Source organism: Coregonus lavaretus (assembly GCF_964263955.1).
Source record: "Coregonus lavaretus genome assembly, chromosome: 2".
Taxonomy (NCBI): Eukaryota; Metazoa; Chordata; class Actinopteri; order Salmoniformes; family Salmonidae; genus Coregonus; species Coregonus lavaretus.
The window spans coordinates 52,299,040-52,319,307 of record NC_139989.1 but is presented as its reverse complement, the minus strand read 5'-3'; the positions used below and the strand labels follow the sequence as shown (position 1 = coordinate 52,319,307).

Below are 20,268 nucleotides of genomic sequence, written 5' to 3'. Positions count from 1 at the left end.
CCGAATACAACAGGTGTAGACCTTACTGTGAAATGCTTACTTACAAGCCCTTAACCAACAATGCAGTTCAAGAAAGAGTTAAGAAAATATTTACTAAATAAAAAAATATTTCAAAAAACAACAGAGTAAAAAAACAATAACGAGGCTATATACAGGGGGTACCTGTACCGAGTCAATGAGCAGGGGTACATGTTGAGGTAATTTGTACATGTGGGTATTTAAAAATATATATTTTTACATAATCCATGAATTATAACATACATATATATTTTTTGACAAGTCACAAGTGTATTTATGTAGTATGTTATATAATCATTATTTATTCGAGAAACACATTTCCATCATTTGTCGCTATAAAGAAAGTTAGGCAAAATTAAAATCCATCCCTGTCGAACAGATAAACATTTAGTCAATCTTTTAGAACATTTCTTTTTAGCTGCCCTTTCCATTACACATGTCATAATAGTATTTTTTTGTGACATTGCTTTTGTTGAATAAATGCATCTTGTCTAGTGATACCTTTTTATCTTGTCCACTCATTTACCATCTCCTGTCTCTCTCTAATGTACTCTGTTGAATAGTGGTGCTTGAGTGGACGGTCAATATTTGTATATAGAGAGACTGTGTTTTTTTTATTTATTTTATTTAACCTTTTTTTTAAGCAGGGAGTCATGCTGAGACCACGCTCTCTTTCTCAGATGAGCCCTGCATGAACACATCAATAAACAACAATTACACTGTACTGTGCATATACACATCAATTACACATGGAAAAGCAAACACAAAACACAAATACCTAAATAAAATCATATGAAACAAACACATTCTTCAGTAAAAAGACCCTCTAACATCTGCTTGAATTGCCCTAGAGGCACCAACTCCACCAACTTTAAGTATGTTTGGAGATCATTCCACATGAGAGGTGCAAAAAAACTAAAAGCAGATTTATCTAAATCGGTGGAGATTGAAGGGATCTCGAGGTTTAGCCATCCCTGAATCCAGGTCTGGTAACTTATAAGTCTGAAGGTTAACAATGAGGTAAGGTATGGCGGAAGCTTATGCAAGAGGGCTTTATAGACAAAAAGAGCGCAATGCATCGCTCTACGAGACTTCAAGTAGGGCCAGCCTACTTTCTCTTACAAAATGCAATGATGTGTACTGAACCTATCGCCCGTAATAAAGCACAAAGCACACTTTGATAAGCTGCGTCCAATTGCTTCAATACAGTGGCAGCTGCCTTCATATAGACGATATTGCCATAGTCAATACCCGGAATGAATGTTGACTGAATGATTTGTTTTCTGCTATTTAATGAAGGACAGGACCTGTTCCTATAGAAGAAGCCTATTTTAATTTCTTAACTCATCATCATGCTTTTTGAAAGATACCTGTTTGTCAATCCAAATGCCCAGACATTTATAAGCGGGGACACAATCAATGAGGGCTCCATCCAAAAACAAATGCATGAATCATCAGAAATGTCTATGTGATTTGGAAAATAAAATATACATGGTTTTACCTGCATTAAGAACTAATTTCAGTTCAACAAAGGCAGATTGAAGCTCTGACAGAGCCTGGTCAGCTGTGGTTGCAATAGAATACACCACAGTGTCATCTGCATACAGGTGAAAGTTGTTTTATTGTATTTTTTTCAGATGAACAAATAGTGAAAAGAACCGGACCAAGGATCCTGTGGGACACCCTTTGTTATGTCTAGGCAACCTGATTTAACACCATCAGTAAATACACACTGTATTCTGTCCATTTAAATTATTTTCAAACCAGCTACCGGTCAAGGCCAATTGATGGAAGACCCTGAATAAGTAATGGGTGATCCACAGTGTTGAAGCCGGCATTAGACAGGTCAATAAAATGGGCCACACAGTGTTTCTTCTTAGCCAAACAATGAATAACATAATTTAAAATCAAAGAGGCAGCAGAGATGGTGCTATGACCTGGTTTGAAACCTGACTGGTGTACATTTAGAATATATTTACTAGTTAAAAAGGATCTAAGTTTATTATTTACAGAGGTTTCTAGTATTTTTGCTGCTAGGCAAGATCATTTGGAAATGGGGTGATAATCCAGACCCTGGGGATGATACCAGAAATAATTGTAAATAATTTATTATTATTAATAATTTTTCTTTTCAGGGGGTGCTGCAGCACCCTCAGAACCCCGACTTCCGTGGCTATGAACAAACTCGGAGAGTCGAAACTGAAAGCCAATTTTCACTGGTGCCCACTTGGGGTAGTGTCATTTCAACCAAATTATATAAAAAAAATAATTAAACAATTTCAGAAATATCAATTTTCAAAAATATAGTATGCTAACAATGCTAGCACCGTAAATGATCTTACTCTGGATAATTTCTGCTTCTGAAGAGAGATGGAATGTTATTTTTTTTAATCAACGTCTACTCACAGCCAATTAGCCAGCAGCCGCTGGCAATCAGCGCTCCACTCATACCTACCTTTCCAATATGAATTTGTGAATCTGTTTGGACTGAACAGCTAGCGCGACACCAAAAAATAACTAGGAAAAAATACGATTTCAGCTAACAAGAGAAGTACAGTGGGGGGAAAAAGTATTTAGTCAGCCACCAATTGTGCAAGTTCTCCCACTTAAAAAGATGAGAGAGGCCTGTCATTTTCATCATAGGTACACATCAAATATGACAGACAAATTGAGAAAAAAAAATCCAGAAAATCACATTTGTAGGATTTTTTATGAATTTATTTTTAAATTATGGTGGAAAATAAGTATTTGGTCACCTACAAACAAGCAAGATTTCTGTCTCTCAGAGACCTGTAACTTCTTCTTTAAGAGGCTCCTCTGTCCTCCACTCGTTACCTGTATTAATGGCACCTGTTTGAACTTGTTATCAGTATAAAAGACACCTGTCCACAACCTCAAACAGTCACACTCCAAACTCCACTATGGCCAAGACCAAAGAGCTGTCAAAGGACACCAGAAACAAAATTGTAGACCTGCACCAGGCTGGGAAGACTGAATATGCAATAGGTAAGCAGCTTGGTTTGAAGAAATCAACTGTGGGAGCAATTATTAGGAAATGGAAGACATACAAGACCACTGATAATCTCCCTCGATCTGGGGCTCCACGCAAGATCTCACCCCGTGGGGTCAAAATGATCACAAGAACGGTGAGCAAAAATCCCAGAACCACACAGGGGGACCTAGTGAATGACCTGCAGAGAGCTGGCACCAAAGTAACAAAGCCTACCATCAGTAACACACTACGCCGCCAGGGACTCAAATCCTGCAGTGCCAGACGTGTCCCCCTGCTTAAGCCAGTACATGTCCAGGCCCGTCTGAAGTTTGCTAGAGTGCATTTGGATGATCCAGAAGAGGATTGGGAGAATGTCAGATGAAACCAAAATATAACTTTTTGGTAAAAACTCAACTCGTCGTGTTTGGAGGACAAAGAATGCTGAGTTGCATCCAAAGAACACCATACCTACTGTGAAGCATGGGGATGGAAACATCATGCTTTGGGGCTGTTTTTCTCCAAAGGGACCAGGACGACTGATCCGTGTAAAGGAAAGAAGAAATGGGGCCATGTATCGTGAGATTTTGAGTGAAAACCTCCTTCCATCAGCAAGGGCATTGAAGATGAAACGTGGCTGGGTCTTTCAGCATGACAATGATCCCAAACACATCGCCCGGGCAATGAAGGAGTGGCTTCGTAAGAAGCATTTCAAGGTCCTGTAGTGGCCTAGCCAGTCTCCAGATCTCAACCCCATAGAAAATCTTTGGAGGGAGTTGAAAGTCTGTGTTGCCCAGCGACAGCACCAAAACATCACTGCTCTAGAGGAGATCTGCATGGAGGAATGGGCCAAAATACCAGCAACAGTGTGTGAAAACCTTGTGAAGACTTACAGAAAACGTTTGACCTGTGTCATTGCCAATAAAGGGTATATAACAAAGTATTGAGAAACTTTTGTTATTGACCAAATACTTATTTTCCACCATAATTTGCAAATAAATTCATAAAAAATCCTACAATGTGATTTTCTGGATAATTTTTTCTCATTTTGTCTGTCATAGTTGACGTGTACCTATGATGAAAATTACAGGCCTCTCTCATCTTTTTAAGTGGGAGAACTTGCACAATTGGTGGCTGACTAAATACTTTTTTTCCCCACTGTATCTAACAAATTAACAACATTATGGCATTTACTAATCATAAAATATTTACATATAATAGAAAATTGGGTGCATTTGTGGACTTACTCAACCTTTTAATTTAACACTGAAAAGTGTGGACCCATATTATAGACAATGGAACAGTGTTCATTATAAACCGGGTACTTTGGGCCCTTGATGCTGATTGTCTGAAAGCCGTGCTATATCAGACAAAATACCACGGGTATGACACAAAATTACTTGTTTACTATTCTAATTGTGTTGGTAACCAGTTTATAATCGCAATAAGGCACCTTGGGGGTTTGTGGTAAATCGCCAATATACCACGGCTAAGGGCTGTATCCAGGCACTCCTTCTTGTGTCGTGCATAAAAACAGCCCTAAGTCGTGGTATATTGGGCATACATACCACACCTCGGGCCTTATTGCTGAAATATAACACTCTGTGTTGATTCAGCACTGGAGAATATGCTGTGTACAATGATGAATCCACCTGTGCCATCTTATTGACATTATTTAAATATTGTAATGCAGGGCGTGGCTTTTAGTTATTTTTTAATAGAGTTTGGAATTTTATTCACCTGCATTCAGAATGACAGTCAGGGGTAGGAACTTTGGTTTAAAAAAAACTACCTTGAAGTATATAAAAAAAACACAAAACAACATTGATATTTGGCCTTACTGCTGTTAGCATTGAATAACAGATTTACTACATGGAACAACAGATAGTCCCAACAAAAAATCTAAAGGAAGTTTGTTCTAAAGTGTCTGTCCTATATCTGAGCGATATAAGAAAGATCAGGAATTATTATAATAAATTTTTTTACATGTATTTAAATCCTTATTTTTGGCACTAAACAGTCTAAGCCTTGTCTAAGCTGGGGGATTCTACTAAGCTATATGGAATTGTTTTAAGAAGGTCATACCAAGGATCATTTTGCTATTTGATTTAGAATTTTAAGACCCCTTGAAGTATCAAAAAATATATTCAAATTATTTGATGAAAAAAGTTATTTGGCCTTACTGCTATTAGCCCCCAAAAAAGCATTGAAAAGCAGATACATGAAAATAACAGTTCCCCACCAAAAAAATCTAAAGGAAGTTTGTTCTGAAGTGTCTGTCTTATATATGCGAGATATATATGCAGGTTTTCCTACTTACAAAGCATGTAGAGGTCTGTCATTTTTATCATAGGTACACTTCAACTGTGAGAGACGGAATCTAAAACAAAAATCCAGAAAATCACATTGTATGATTTTTAAGTAATTAATTTGTATTTTATTGCATGACATAAGTATTTGATACATCAGAAAAGCAGAACTTAATATTTGGTACAGCAACATTTGTTCGCAATTACAGAGATCATACGTTTCCTGTAGGTCTTGACCAGGTTTGCACACACTGCAGCAGGGATTTTGGCCCACTCCTCCATACAGACCTTCTCCAGATCCTTCAGGTTTCGGGGCTGTCGCTGGGAAATACGGACTTTCAGCTCCCTCCAAAGATTTTCTATTGGGTTCAGGTCTGGAGACTGGCTAGGCCACTCCAGGACCTTGAGATGCTTCTTACGGAGCCACTCCTTAGTTGCCCTGGCTGTGTGTTTCGGGTCGTTGTCATGATGGAAGACCCAGCCACGACCCATCTTCAATGTTCTTATTGAGGGAAGGAGGTTGTTGGCCAAGATCTCGCGATACATGGCCCCATCCATCCTCCCCTCCAATATGGTGCAGTCGTCCTGTCCCCTTTGCAGAAAAGCATCCCCAAAGAATGATGTTTCCACCTCCATGCTTCACGGTTGGGATGGTGTTCTTGGGGTTGTACTCATCCTTCTTCCTCCAAACACGGCGAGTGGAGTTTAGACCAAAAAGCTCTATTTTTGTCTCATCAGACCACATGACCTTCTCCCATTACTCCTCTGGATCATCCAGATGGTCATTGGCAAACTTCAGACGGGCCTGGACATGCGCTGGCTTGAGCAGGGGGACCTTGCATGCGCTGCAGGATTTTAATCCATGACGGCGTAGTGTGTTACTAATGGTTTTCTTTGAGACTGTGGTCCCAGCTCTCTTCAGGTCATTGACCAGGTCCTTCCGTGTAGTTCTGGGCTGATCCCTCACCTTCCTCAAGATCATTGATGCCCCACGAGGTGAGATCTTGCATGGAGCCCCAGACCGAGGGTGATTGACCGTCATCTTGAACTTCTTCCATTTTCTAATAATTGCGCCAACAGTTGTTGCCTTCTCACCAAGCTGCTTGCCTATTGTCCTGTAGCCCATCCCAGCCTTGTGCAGGTCTACAATTTTATCCCTGGTCTTGGCCATTGTGGAGAGGTTGGAGTCTGTTTGATTGAGTGTGTGGACAGGTGTCTTTTATACAGGTAACGAGTTCAAACAGGTGCAGTTAATACAGGTAATGAGTGGAGAACAGGAGGGCTTCTTGCAATAAAATGCAAATTAATTACTTAAAAATCATACAATGTGATTTTCTGGATTTTTGTTTTAGATTCCGTCTCTCACAGTTGAAGTGTACCTATGATAAAAAATTACAGACCTCTACATGCTTTGTAAGTATCAAATAATTTGAAACTTTTGGTATTGACCAAATACTTATTTTCCACCATAATTTGCAAATAGATTCATTAAAAATCCTACAATGTGATTTTCTGGAGAAAAAAAATCTCAATTTGTCTGTCATAGTTGACGTGTACCTATGATGAAAATTACAGGCCTCTCTCATCTTTTTAAGTGGGAGAACTTGCACAATTGGTGGCTGACTAAATACTTTTTTCCCCCACTGTATTTTACATATATTTAACCCCTTATTTTGGCACTAAACAGTCTTCATATATACAGTACTTCCATTCATTTTTTTCAACTGGTTCCGGGGGACCTTCAGATGAGGCCTGTGGGTGTCCTAGAGCAAAACAACCGACATGTATTTTTTCGTGAGAGTCTCACCTTTCCATAGAGGGATCACTACAAATGATTTTGTGAGAAGACCGAGTTTCAGGATGTCTCATGGTCTGACAAACGCCGCTCTAGCTCTGTCACTTTTCACCACACATGCGGAAGTGCGACATAGTTAAAACTGACAGATTGTTATGGGGATTTTTTGTATTATTCTAATTAGATTTCCTCGGGGGCGCGGACATCAACCTTATGGGGTTAAAGCCCTCAGACGGCCCCTAAATCCCTAGCAGCCCTTGCACAATATCATGTCCATGCAGTCCACACACGCACACACTCACACATGCTTTCGTACAATGTGTATGATGACTTGGCTATTTGCTAATTGCTACTATACATCCAGTTTCACATAAAATTCAACATCTGTAGCCGAGATAAAGTCCCTGTTAGTTGCTCTTAATCAACTCTTTCTCTCCCAGAGCTGGATCCCCAACATCATCAGGAAGAGAGTATGCACCACATTCGTAGAGGACTCTTTAAGGTACAGCCTCTCTCTGGGTCGATGCGTTGTCCCAATATCTGACACAATACAGTTACATTACAGTGACAATGCAAAATGTGTCTGGTCCATGCAAAGCAAATGTTGTTTGTGTGTGTGCGTGTGTGTGTCTTTCTCTCCCTGTCAGCAATGGTTTGTTGTGTCAGTGCGGGGGCATGCGGGAGACACACGGCTCCAACGCTACAGGAGACTATTTCGGAGCCGCCATTGTCAGCCAGTGGGACAGCTCCCAGCACTCCTCAGAGTACCCCACCGACGCCTTCGGAGAGCTGGAATTCGCAGGGGCTGGCAGGAGACACAGCCATGTGAGTAACACACACACACACTTAAGCGCATGCACATACCAACATATGCACACACGTGCGTGCATACACTTACAAACACGCGCGCATACACACACTCATGCAAGGGCAAGATAACACAAACATTGGTGTCCTGGGTTTGGCCTCTGGCCCTTGTTGATGACCTCATAGAGGACGGTGTGTGTTTATTCAGCTGTGTCCAGCACTCAATCAATCAGCCCAGGGTATTACTAAGGTATAAATAACACTAGGACACACACACACACACACACACACACACATCTGTCTGTATGGTGGCTGGCTGATTCGTGAATTAGGTAGCTGGCTTAGTGCCCGTCTACTCATAACCATCAATTGACTCCGCTATGTTACCACATGACCCTAGTGAGAGATTGAGTTCATGCTAATCTCATGATGTTATACAATGCTATATGTTATGAAGTGAATACGTCACACAGCCATTCATTAACACTAAATGACAAAAATGTGAATGTACACTACCGGTCAAAAGTTTTAGAACACTTACTCATTCAAGGGTTTTTCTTTATTTTTTACTATTTTCTACATTCTAGAATAATAGTGAAGACATCAAAACTATGAAATAACACATATGGAATCATGTAGTAACCAAAAAAGTGTTAAACAAATAAAAATCTAATTTATATTTGAGATTCTTCAAATAGCCACCCTTTGCCTTGATGACAGCTTTGCACACTCTTGGCATTCTCTCAACCAGCTTCATGAGGTAGTCACCTGGAATGCATTTCAATTAACAGGTGTGCCTTCTTAAAAGTTAATTTGTGGAATTTATTTCCTTCTTAATGTGTTTGAGCCATCAGTTGTGTTGTGACAAGGTAGGGGGTATACAGAAGATAGTAGGTGTTCTAAAACTTTTGACCGGTAGTGTAGTTCATTTCAATATTTTGCTCATCTACATCGGGTCTGGTTGAGTGTACATTGCTAGTGAAGTGTTGTTCATAAATACAGAGAGATTTAGTAGTGGTGAGATATGAGGCTGTCACAGCAGAACGTCTGTCTGGCATTCTATGGAACCATGGCAAAGGAGTCAGTGTTTTAGCAGTGCTGCCAGGCCTCACAACATTGGCTCAGTCAGACGGAATGTTCTCACCTGTACCGACATCTCTTCACTTTCGATTAGCTACATCATATAGGCAAAACAAGCAACTAGCAAGCAGCACTTTATGAAGCCTCTTGATCGTCATAACTTTGTGTGGCGATACTCATTGTCCCTTCCCCACCCTCTTCTCCTCTTCTCTTCCTATTGGTCAGTTCCTGCGTCTGTCATTTGACACCCCACCTCAGATCGTGTACAGCCTGATGACGGCCCACTGGGGGGTGCCCTCCCCCAACCTAGTGGTTTCTGTTGTGGGGGGTGGGGGGTGCGAGAAGGTCAAGACCTGGGTCAGGGAGGTGCTGAGACAGGGGCTGGTCAAGGCGGCACACAGAACAGGTGAGACACACACACACAAACAGACACACACTGGTGTCCTGGGTTGGGTTGACTCTCTCAGGCAGGATGAAAACGACTACATCGACCATGATCCATTGCTAGTTACGGCCACTTTCACCATGATCCTTTGCAAGTTACAGCCACTTTCACCATGAGCCTTAGTGGTTTTTTTTTGTGCCATTCAGCCCCATTCAGCAAATGGCACGCTTCAAATTCAATCGCCAGGTCTGCACTCGTTCCTTGAGACGCCACAGCCTAGCAAAGCCAATTATTCTGTGGAGCGAAACTCATCAACTTTCTTTACGCGCGACTCATGTCCTTGGCGTACTCGATGTAGGAGTGGACTTATTGTCCAGAGGGAATCCCCTTCACGGATATTGGAAACTCCATTCCCGAGTAGTGGAGAAATGCGGACAAGCATCCGTAGATCACGTCGCATCGCATGAAAAGGCACAATGCCCGTAGTTCTTTGCGATATCAGGTTATGCACCTCTAGGGCTGGACGCTCTCATATACTGCTCTACGCTTTACCCCGTATAGGCATCATACTCCCCACTCCAGCCATGTCGAGCATCCTGGTAGCCCCTCGATGGCCATGCAAGTTCTGAAAATGTCCCAGTTCTTCCACATTTGGGATGCTCTGGATCGACGTGTACGACAGCGTGTTCCAGTTTCCGCCAATATCCAGCAACTTCTCACAGCCAATGAAGAGGAGTAGGACAACATTCCACATGCCACAATCAACAGCCTGATCAACTGTATACGAAGGAGATGTGTCACGCTGCATGAGGCAAATGGTGGTCACACCAGATACTGACTGGTTTTCTGATCCATGCCCCTACATTAAAAAAAAGATATCTGTGACCTAGACATGCATATCTGTATTCCCAGTCATGTGAAATCCATAGATTAAGGACTAATGAATTTATTTCAATTGACTGTTTTCCTTTATATGAACTGTAACTAAGTCAAATCTTTGAAATTGTTGCATGTTGCGTTTATATTTTTGTTCAGAGTAGTATTTGTCCAGTAGGTTTCCATAAGGAGAAAGCCCCCTACTTCTACGTCAAAGATAATAAAACAAAAACATTGTAGTAAATACTACAGTAATGTCCCCAAAAACACTACAGCACATACTACAGTCCGCAAAAACTCTACAGTAAATACTATAGTATACCGTACTACAGTCTGTAAAAACAGTACAGTAAATACTATAGTACAGGGGTTCCCAAACTTTTTTGGCCCACGACCCCATTTTTATATCTGAAACTTGTCCCGAGCCCAACCATGTAAAATAAAAAAAGTAATTAACAGCCAATGTTTACTTTTTTAATTGGGGCTATGGCAGTCAATTGAAAAACATTCTAACAGTATTTCTGATTCTCTTCTCAACTCACCATAGTATACTTTTAAAGACGCACTCCAGCTATTTTTGAACTTTTAAAAACAATATCCCACTTATAAATACAGTAATGTACTTAAAGGTTAAAAAAAAAAGGTTTTGAGCAAAATAGGTTTTTTAGACAAAAGTACAAACTTCATGGAGTAAGCCATTCAAGGAGTTGGCCTGATGTCATCAGCGTTCTCCTTTGGAGATGTGCCTTTTAAGTAAACCAGGTAATAAATTAGCTGAGAAGGAGACTGGCGTAGGAACTGGAGAGACTGGTTTCTGGAGGACAATGCCATGCTGACTGAACTGGTTAGATGTTCACATGACCACCTAGGCCAGGTTCATTAAATCAAGGCAGGGAAATAAGCAAGTTCAGCCATAAACCAGTAGGTCAGATGACAGCTGATCCAGAGAAGGAACAGGATATACAGAACAGTAGTTTCATATAAGTGCATAAGTGAGCATTCAAATTGAGTATTTGAAAGAAAACCCTTTCTGGGCCTGATTCCAATACATAATCATTGATTTGACATCATCTTTCACTGCCATTAAATGGACAAAATAACTTTTAAAGGAAAGGATGGATGCATCTCACATATTTTCACAGTGCCCACTAATAACCAACAGGCTCCTGTTCCTTATCTGTATATTGTTTGTCTATGATCCTTTGTTGCTTAGTTGGTAAGAATGTGGTGCTTGCTATTCCAAGGTTGTGGGTTCAATTCCTACAGGAATTACATACTTATTCAAAAAATGTATGCACTTACTGTGTCATAAACATTTCTCTCTCACTCCCCCACTTCCCTCTCTTCCCCTCCCCCTTCTCTCCCCACATTTCCCCCTCCTCTTCTCTTTGTCACTTCCTCTCTCTATCCCAGGGGCGTGGATAGTGACGGGGGGGCTGAGGGAGGGGGTGGGTCGTTGTGTTGGGGAGGCAGTGAGAGATCATGCTGCGGCAGCGTCCTCCCTCTCCCAGAAGAAAGTCATTGCTGTGGGCGTGGCCCCCTGGGGGATGGTGCATAACAGAGAGCAGCTAGTTAATGCACAGGTACACACACACACACATATGCGAGCTCAGAGACACAAACACACTTACACACACGAATGCACACACACGTCATGACCACACACACACACAATGTTCAACGTATACAGAATGAAACATGCACAGACACGCACGTAAGAAGGCACAGGAACACACTACTGGACACTGTATACAAATAAAGAATGTCCTTCACTTTCCTTCATCTCTCCCCTCTTTGCTTCTCACCCTCTCTCACTCAGCAAAGCAAAACCACAGGAAATATAATTAGTAACAACAAGGACATTGTAATACACAATGGATGGTGATCACAATGACCTCTCTTTCTCTCTCTCTCTCTCTCTCTCGCTTTTTCTCTCTCCCCTCCTTTCTTTTCTCTACCTTGACTGAGCCCCTTCTCTACCCTTGCTCTCTCCGTCTCTCCCCCTCCCCCCTCTCTTTATACCCCCCTCTCTTTCTCTGTTTCTCCTCTCCCCTCCTCCCCCTCTCTCAGGGTAGTTTCCCAGCGAGGTATTATGTCCAGAACACGTCCCGTGACTCGTGCTGCCTGGATAATAACTACCAGGCCTTCCTGCTGGTGGATGATGGTAGTGTAGGCCGGCGGGGAGAGGAAACGGCCTTCAGGTCCAAGATGGAAGACTACATCTCCCACCAGCGCACCGGCATATGGGGTGAGACACAGTACACACATACGCAAAGACACACACATACTGTTAAGACTAGCGCCCATCTCCTAAAAGTTTATAAAATGCATTACAGGTGTACAGGTGAAGTGCAGTATGTTCAAGCCGCTCATTGAAGGTGTACAAGTTCAGATCGACAGTGTGACTTTTCTTATCACCAATCATGTTTCTTGTGCACAGATTTCAGCATGCTAGTGTGAGGTTACGGTAAGCCAAAGTTATGCTGTCTGTGGAGTGGTCATTATCTGCCATCTAAAGACCCTATCCTATTCCCACGTATTTACAATTATAAAACTTGATTTAATTCTCATAACGTTCGAGTACGAGTTTTCACCTACATTTCACACCCAATGTCCTTTGCGATATGATATAGACTATATAACTCAGTGATGCTCGTGTAACGCTTTTGTATTGATTATATTCCGTGGATTATTTATATATTTCAGAAAGAAAGACTAACAATGTTTGACAGTTCATCCAAAGTTGAACTCATCTGGTGAGCAACCAATGGGAGTTTCTGTTGTTGACATCATGACTACACTGGAAAAAAAACAGATGTTGATTCATCATACAATTGTAAGGCAACTAGCTGCAATAGGATTGTGTTTGCTCAACATTTGGGCATATAACTGAACCAACATACATTTTCTAGTTTATTTATATATTAACTCAACTTGGAATTTATTCTACCTTATTAGCGTATTTCCCCATGTAATCATAAGGCCTTTCTTTGAAGGCCCAGTTACACCCTAACGCAGTGGTCTGAAACTCCTGATTTACATGCTACATCAAGCCTGCAAGTCACATTATGCTGGCTTGCAAAGTGATGTGTACTTCCTTTTTGGGGGTATGGGGGGATTATGTTTTTATTGAGATCAGACAGTGAAGAGGAGACAGGAAAGGTAGGAGAGATTAGGGATGGGTCGTTCGCGAACGAAAGGCTATTTTTGAACAGCTCTTTTTTGTGAACGTTGGGAACTGAATCGCATTGGTTAAAGAGACGTTCAATTGGCTCTCTGATTTGCGTACTGCTACTACAGCTTTTTGATCTTCAAACAACAATTATCTGCAAATAAGTTACACAATCATTGTCTGAAGATGGTGAATCATCACTGCAGAAACAATAAATAGTGGGGGAGCACATCGTTCTGGTCCATCATTTTTGCAGTGAGCATTATTATTATTATTATTATTATTATTATTATTATTATTATTATTATTATATATTTTTTCTTCAGGCGGTCTAATAATTTGGCCAGGTAAAAATGTAGCTATTTGAACATGCATATCATGATCTGACATAATGGTAGCCTACTTTTTTGGCTTTACATTTCAGATGTGTGCATTTTTTCAGATTTTCAAGCATTTTGAATGAAGAGCCATTTGGAGCCAAATGATGCGGCTCTTTTACATAAACAGAGCCAAATACTGCGGCTCACATGAAATACTCGGAATGCCCCATGACAATGGACTCGAACCCATGCCGACTCTGGTAGCCTAGGCTGTGCATGTGTGCCGGGGTCCGGGGCTTTAACCATTGGACCAGACAGGCCACATGATGTGCAATTCCGGCCAGAGTGAGACTATCCAACAATTGGTACTTTGAATCACCCGCATTGAGAATGACAGCCAGGGCAAGGAAAATGTATTGAGACTACCTAAATCATATAAACTGGAACAGCCATCTCGGTAACAGGTGCAGAAAGTCCAATTACTAACAGATTGGGTTAGTTTAGATTTTTTTTTTTAAATGTTTGTGTAATTAACCAATCAATGTACATGCAAAAACACAGGTATTGAAATAAAACAAATCTGAAAATCAACCTGCGATAGAGCATGCTGGGAGACACTGTATGATAATGATGGGCGTGGTTTTGAGCAAACATACATTTGTAATTTTACTCAACAAGCTTGTTCAAATTCGTCTCACTTCGAGTTTGTTGATTCAACGTACAATTGTAAGGCAAACAGCTGCTATAGGATTTTGAGTTTGTCCAACATTTGGGCATATAGCTGAACCAACATACAGTATAGGCAAACATGAATTTGAAATTTTACTCAAACTTTTTCAAATGCAGCTCACTTCGAACAGAGTTTGTTGAGTAAACAATCTTTATTAGCTCAAATTCTTGTCCATTTGAAGTCCACTCAACTCACATAATAACGCTTTTGGTTAAGTTGGCTTTTTTTACAATGTATTAATGCAAGGAAATCTCCTTCTCTTTTGTGACCAATCCGTCGGGGCACATATTTAAATTGGATTGATACAGAGAAGATTAGCATGGTCTCCATGCGCAAGGATGACACGCACTATCGTGAAGTGTTCCAATTTTTTACATATATATTTTTTATAAGGAATACGTATACCTAACCGTTCTAAACCCACAATGCTTGTGGACATTCTTATGAAACATTCACACATTAAAATTAATATGATGGACATTCACAATGACATCTGATCAATGACTCATGACTAAAAACGTAATTTGATGGATTTCTCCCATCCTCCCCTTCCCTGTACCTGTTATCTTCCAGGTAGTGGCAGTATAGAGATCCCTGTGCTGTGTATGCTCATCTCAGGGGAAGCTGCCATGCTGAAGGTAAGCGATTATAACATCACTATCATCACTTTTAACTTTACTGTCCATGTCCAGAACATTCCCTTCTCCCACCAAACACTCTCTCCCTCCCTCCCTCCCCCCCAGAGGGTGGATCTCTCTCTGAGGAAGGCTACTCCCTGGCTGGTGTTGAATGGTTCTGGTCCAGCGGCAGACCTTATCTGTGAGCTGCTGGATGCCCTGTCAGATGTGCCCATGAGCTGCACCTCTCCCCCGCCAGAGGGTGAGGGGAGCAAGAGCCCAAGCGTGGAGCTGCGCGAAAGGACCCGTGAGAGGGTCAGGAGGCACTTCCCTGCCGAGGCAGACCGGGAGAAGCTTGTGGACAGGGTGCGTGTGGAAGGGGTGGGGTGTGTGTGTGTGAGTGAGTGAGAACTTCATCATACTGCTTATTTCTCTCTTTCTCTCCCTCTCTCCTTTGTTTTTCTGTCTCTCTCTCTCTGTCTCTCTCTCCCCTCTATCTGTCTGTCTCTCTCCCCTCTCTCTGTCTGTCTCTCTCCCCTCTCTCTGTCTTGTCTCTCTCCCCTCTCTCTGTCTTGTCTCTCTCCCCTCTCTCTGTCTTGTCTCTCTCCCCTCTCTCTGTCTTGTCTCTCTCCCCTCTCTCTGTTTGTCTCTCTCCCCTCTCTCTGTCTGTCTCTCTCCCCTCTCTCTGTGTCTCTCTCCCCTCTCTCTGTCTGTCTCTCTCCCCTCTCTCTGTCTGTCTCTCTCTCTCTCCCCTCTCTCTGTCTGTCTCTCTCTCTCTCCCCTCTCTCTGTCTGTCTCTCTCTCTCTCTCCCCTCTCTCTGTCTGTCTCTCTCTCTCTCCCCTCTCTGTCTCGCTCTCCTGTCTCTCTGTCTCTCCCCTCTCTCTGTTTCGCTCTCTCCTCTTTCACTCTCCTTTGTTTTCGCTCTTTCTTTCCCCAGGCTCTGAGCATCTATCAGAACAGAGATCTGATCTCAGTGTTCCACGGGGAGCAGGACAGTCCTGATGATTTTGACACAGTGCTACTGAAGGCTCTGGTCAGAGGTAGGTGTGTGTGAGTTGTGTGTTTGCGATCTGTTGACAGATATGTTGAACATGATCCTGGTCAAGCTATTCATTCATTCTATGTAATTTTCTGTCAGCCAGTAAACGTGTGTCCAGCGATGCCAGTGAGTACACAGAGGAGCTGAAGCTTGCAGTAGCCTGGAACAGGGTGGACATCGCTAACAGTGAACTCTTCAATGGAGACATCCAATGGAGGGTGAGCTGCTCCTCACTTCTGACGCCACTGTTTAACGCCATTTATTTACTTTTTTAATGTTATTTAGTTGACAGTGCATTTATTCTATTCAAAATGACAGACACAACTTCTCTGTATCTGATAACATGAGGAAAATAAGGAACGGCTTCACGAATTGGAAATTGGAACAATACAGAGAAGATAGGCTGGTGAAGGGAAGTTGGAAATCACAACTACTTCCAATTTGTGAAGTGTTGCTTTATTTTCTCTCTCGGTAGGATGGTATTATTTCACTTTTGACAGACAGACAGACAGACAGACAGATAGATAGATAGATAGATAGATAGATAGATAGATATGTTTATAAAAACATCCTCCCGCAGTACGAGGACCTGGAGGACTCCATGACGGATGCCCTGATCAACAACAAGCCCCAGTTTGTACGTCTTTTCAACGAGAACGGCCTCAACATCCTGGACTACCTGAACTACCAGCGTCTGGAGGGCCTGTACCGCTCGCTGTCCAACAGCTCTCTGGCCTACACGCTTCTCCAGCGACGCCTCACAGAGAGGCAGAGCCTGGCCAGATCCCTGCCCACTGTCCCCTGCTCTCCGGACGAGCCCACGCCCCTCAAGAGGCCCCAGAGCCCTATGAGCCCCATATCAGGACCCTCCTCTGCCAAAGAACTCAGCTTGTATGAGGTGAGGAGGGGTTGCACTTTATTTTATGGTACAGAAACGACTAGGTATTTATTGAGAAATGGCATGGTAAATTGGTAAAATAGTAGGTGTGAAAGGGGAGGTATGGGGTCATTCGCTGTGTGTGGAGTTGAGGTGCATTTAGTCTAATTTAGGTGTTCTGTTCTCAGTTATATGTGACTTCCTCTCGCCTCTCCCTCCAGGTGTCACGGTTACTATGGGACATCCTGGGAGATGTGTGTCAGCCCTTCTACTACAGACCTCTGGGTTTGGACAAGCGCACCAGCACCTGGAGAACACTGAAGGTAGTGGCTGCCATAGCTGCGTTCCAAATAGCACTCTCTCCCCTATACACTCTTAGAAAAAAAAGTTGCTAAGTAGAACCAAATAGGGTTCTTCGGCTTGTCTCCATATGGGAACACTTTTTGGTTATATCTAGAACCCTCTATAAATGGTTCTACCAAGAACCCTTTTATCGTCTAAACCCACTGGGCACAGACATCAGTTCAACGTCTATTTTTGATTTACATTTGGTTGAGTTGTCAACTAACTTGAATTCAACGTGAAATCAAGAACAAATGTCACCATGACATTGGATTTAGGTTAGAAGTTGGGTGAAAAGAATACGAAATTCCCTTACGTTGATGACTTTTTGCAAATCCAATCAGTTTTTCCCATTTGATTCAATGTCATCACATATAATTGTTTTGTTGAAATGATGTGGAAACAATGTTGATTCAACCACTTTTTGCCCAGTGGGAAGGTTCTTCCTATAACCCTCTATGAAGGGTTCTACCGAGAAACCTTTTATCTTTGAACGGTTCATCGTATAACCCGCTATGAAAAGGTTCTAACAGCTTTATTAGCCTTTAAATTAACCTCTTTTATCACAATACATGACATACTGTATATCATAATGCCTTACTTTGAGGGCCTAGTTATACCCTAACACAGTGGTCTGAAGCTCCTGGTTTACAGGCCACATTAGGCCTGCAAATCACATTATGCTGGCTTGCATCTGTAATTATGAAGTGCTTTGAAAGGCTGGTCATGACACACGTCAACACCATCGTCCCAGAAACCCTGGACCCACTCTAATTTGCATACCGCCCCAACAGATCCACAGATGATGCAATCTCAATTGCACTTCACACTGCTCTCTCTCACCTGGACAAGAGGGTAAATAACTATGTGAGAATGCTGTTCCTAGACTACAGTTCGGCGTCCAACACCATAGTCCCCTCCAAGCTCATCATCAAGCTCGGGACCCTGGGACTGAACGCCTCCCTCTGCAACTGGACTTCCTGACAGGTCGGCCCAAGGTGGTGAGGTTAGGCAACAACTACACCTCCGTCACACTGACCCTCAACACGGGGGCCCCTCAGGGGTTTGTGCTTAACCCCTTCCTGTACTTCATGTTCCCCCATGACTGTGTGGCCACACACGATTCCAACACCATCATCAGAGAATTGGCAGTGTGGTGCCAGGACAACAGCCACTCCCTCAACGTCCCAAGACCAAGGAGCTGATCATGGACTACAGGAAAAAGACGTCTGGCAGGGCTATAGTGGAGCGGGTTGAGAGCTTAAAGTTCCTTTGCGTCCACATCACTAAGGACGTAACGTGGTCCACACACCTGCACAGTCGTGAAGAGGGCACGACAGAGCCTCTTCCCCTTCAGGAGGCTGAAAAGATTTGGCATGGGCCAAAAGGTTCTACAGCTGAAGCATCTAGAGCATCTTGACTGGCTGCAACATCGCTTGGTATGGTGCGGGAGGTAGCTTAGTGGTTAAGAGCGTTGTGCCAGTAACCGAAAGGTCGCTGGTTCTAATCCCCAAGCCGACTAGGTGAAAAATCTGTCTATGTGCCCTTGAGCAAGGCACTTAACCCGAATTGCTCCTATAAGTCGCTCTGGATAAGAGCGTCTGCTAAATGACTAAAATGTAAATGTATGGCAAATGCTTGCCCTCAACCCCAAAGCATTAAATAGAGGGTGGTGCGGACAGCCCAGTACATTTTTTGGGCCGAGCTCCCTGCCATCCAGGACCTCTAATATCAGGCGCTGTCAGAGAAAGGCACGAAAAATTGCCAAAGACTTCAGCCACTCAAGCCATAGACTGTTTACTCTACTAACGTCAGGCAAACAATACCGAAGAATCGGCTCTCAGACCAACAGGCTCCGAGACAGCTTCTACCCCCAAGCCATAAGACTGCTAAATAGTCTGGGTAACCATTTCATTAGCTATCTGTATTGACCCTATCTTGCACTCACTCTATGCACACTCACAATACTATTTAGCAGGGGTAGGAACCAAAATTATGTTTCAATCGTTCCGTTCCACTGTTCCGACCAGCAAAAGAAAGTTCTGAACCGGTTTGAACAAAAAAAAAGTTTATATAATTCCTTTCTGTTCCTTTTTTAACCTGTAAAATCAACCTTTTTTTTACATTTAGCTCATTAAATTACCAATCAGTGCGGATAGAGCAGGCAAGCTATTTGTTTACATGCGTGATGGACAGACAAGCGTAGCCTATGGCGCAAGATGAGATGTGGGTGGGGAGAAAGCGAGAGAGTGTTGAGGAGGAGGCTTGAAGCGCTGGGCATCTTGTTATGACATGCATTATCTGAATTAGGTTCACAGAATTATACCTAGTATGAGCGGCTCCTATGGAGGAACTTTTTTTGTCCTTTGAGCTAGCTAGCTAACAGGCTGGAGCTAGCTAGCTAACAAGCCTGTGTGTGCAGAGTGGCACCAGAATTAAAATGTAAAAACACATCTTACCTTTTTTTAGTTAAAGTGAGGGGAAAAAGTATTTAATCCCCTGCTGATTTTGTAAGTTTGCCCACTGACAAAGAAATGATCAGTCTATAATTTTAATGGTAGGTTTATTTGAACAGTGAGAGACAGAATAACAACAGAAAAATCCAGAAAAATGCATGTAAAAAATGTTATAAATTGATTTGCATTTTAATAAGGGAAATAAGTATTTGCCCCCCTCTCAATTAGAAAGATTTCTGGCTCCCAGGTGTCTTTTATACAGGTAACGAGCTGAGATTAGGAGCACACTCTTAAAGGGAGTGCTCCTAATCTCAGCTTGTTACCTGTATAAAAGACACCTGTCCACAGAAGCAATCAATCAATCAGATTCCAAACTCTCCACCATGGCCAAGACCAAAGAGCTCTCCAAGGATGTCAGGGACAAGTTGTAGACCTACACAAGGCTGGAATGGGCT

General features: G+C 42.4%; 1 protein-coding gene across 1 annotated transcript in view; it reads left to right on the top strand.

Moving 5' to 3' along the window:
- LOC311139565 (transient receptor potential cation channel subfamily M member 4-like) overlaps positions 1 to 20,268 on the top strand; it is a gene marked incomplete at both ends in the record, with an annotated part of 73,258 nt that overhangs the window by 22,646 nt on the left and 30,344 nt on the right. The window contains 11 exons of the mRNA XM_084174463.1: positions 7,552 to 7,613; positions 7,759 to 7,936; positions 9,224 to 9,404; positions 11,673 to 11,842; positions 12,330 to 12,507; positions 15,055 to 15,119; positions 15,225 to 15,464; positions 16,037 to 16,139; positions 16,238 to 16,356; positions 16,719 to 17,036; positions 17,237 to 17,338. Coding sequence (XP_084030589.1) covers positions 7,552 to 7,613; positions 7,759 to 7,936; positions 9,224 to 9,404; positions 11,673 to 11,842; positions 12,330 to 12,507; positions 15,055 to 15,119; positions 15,225 to 15,464; positions 16,037 to 16,139; positions 16,238 to 16,356; positions 16,719 to 17,036; positions 17,237 to 17,338 — 1,716 coding nt within the window. The remainder of the gene's footprint in view (positions 1 to 7,551; positions 7,614 to 7,758; positions 7,937 to 9,223; positions 9,405 to 11,672; positions 11,843 to 12,329; positions 12,508 to 15,054; positions 15,120 to 15,224; positions 15,465 to 16,036; positions 16,140 to 16,237; positions 16,357 to 16,718; positions 17,037 to 17,236; positions 17,339 to 20,268) is intronic.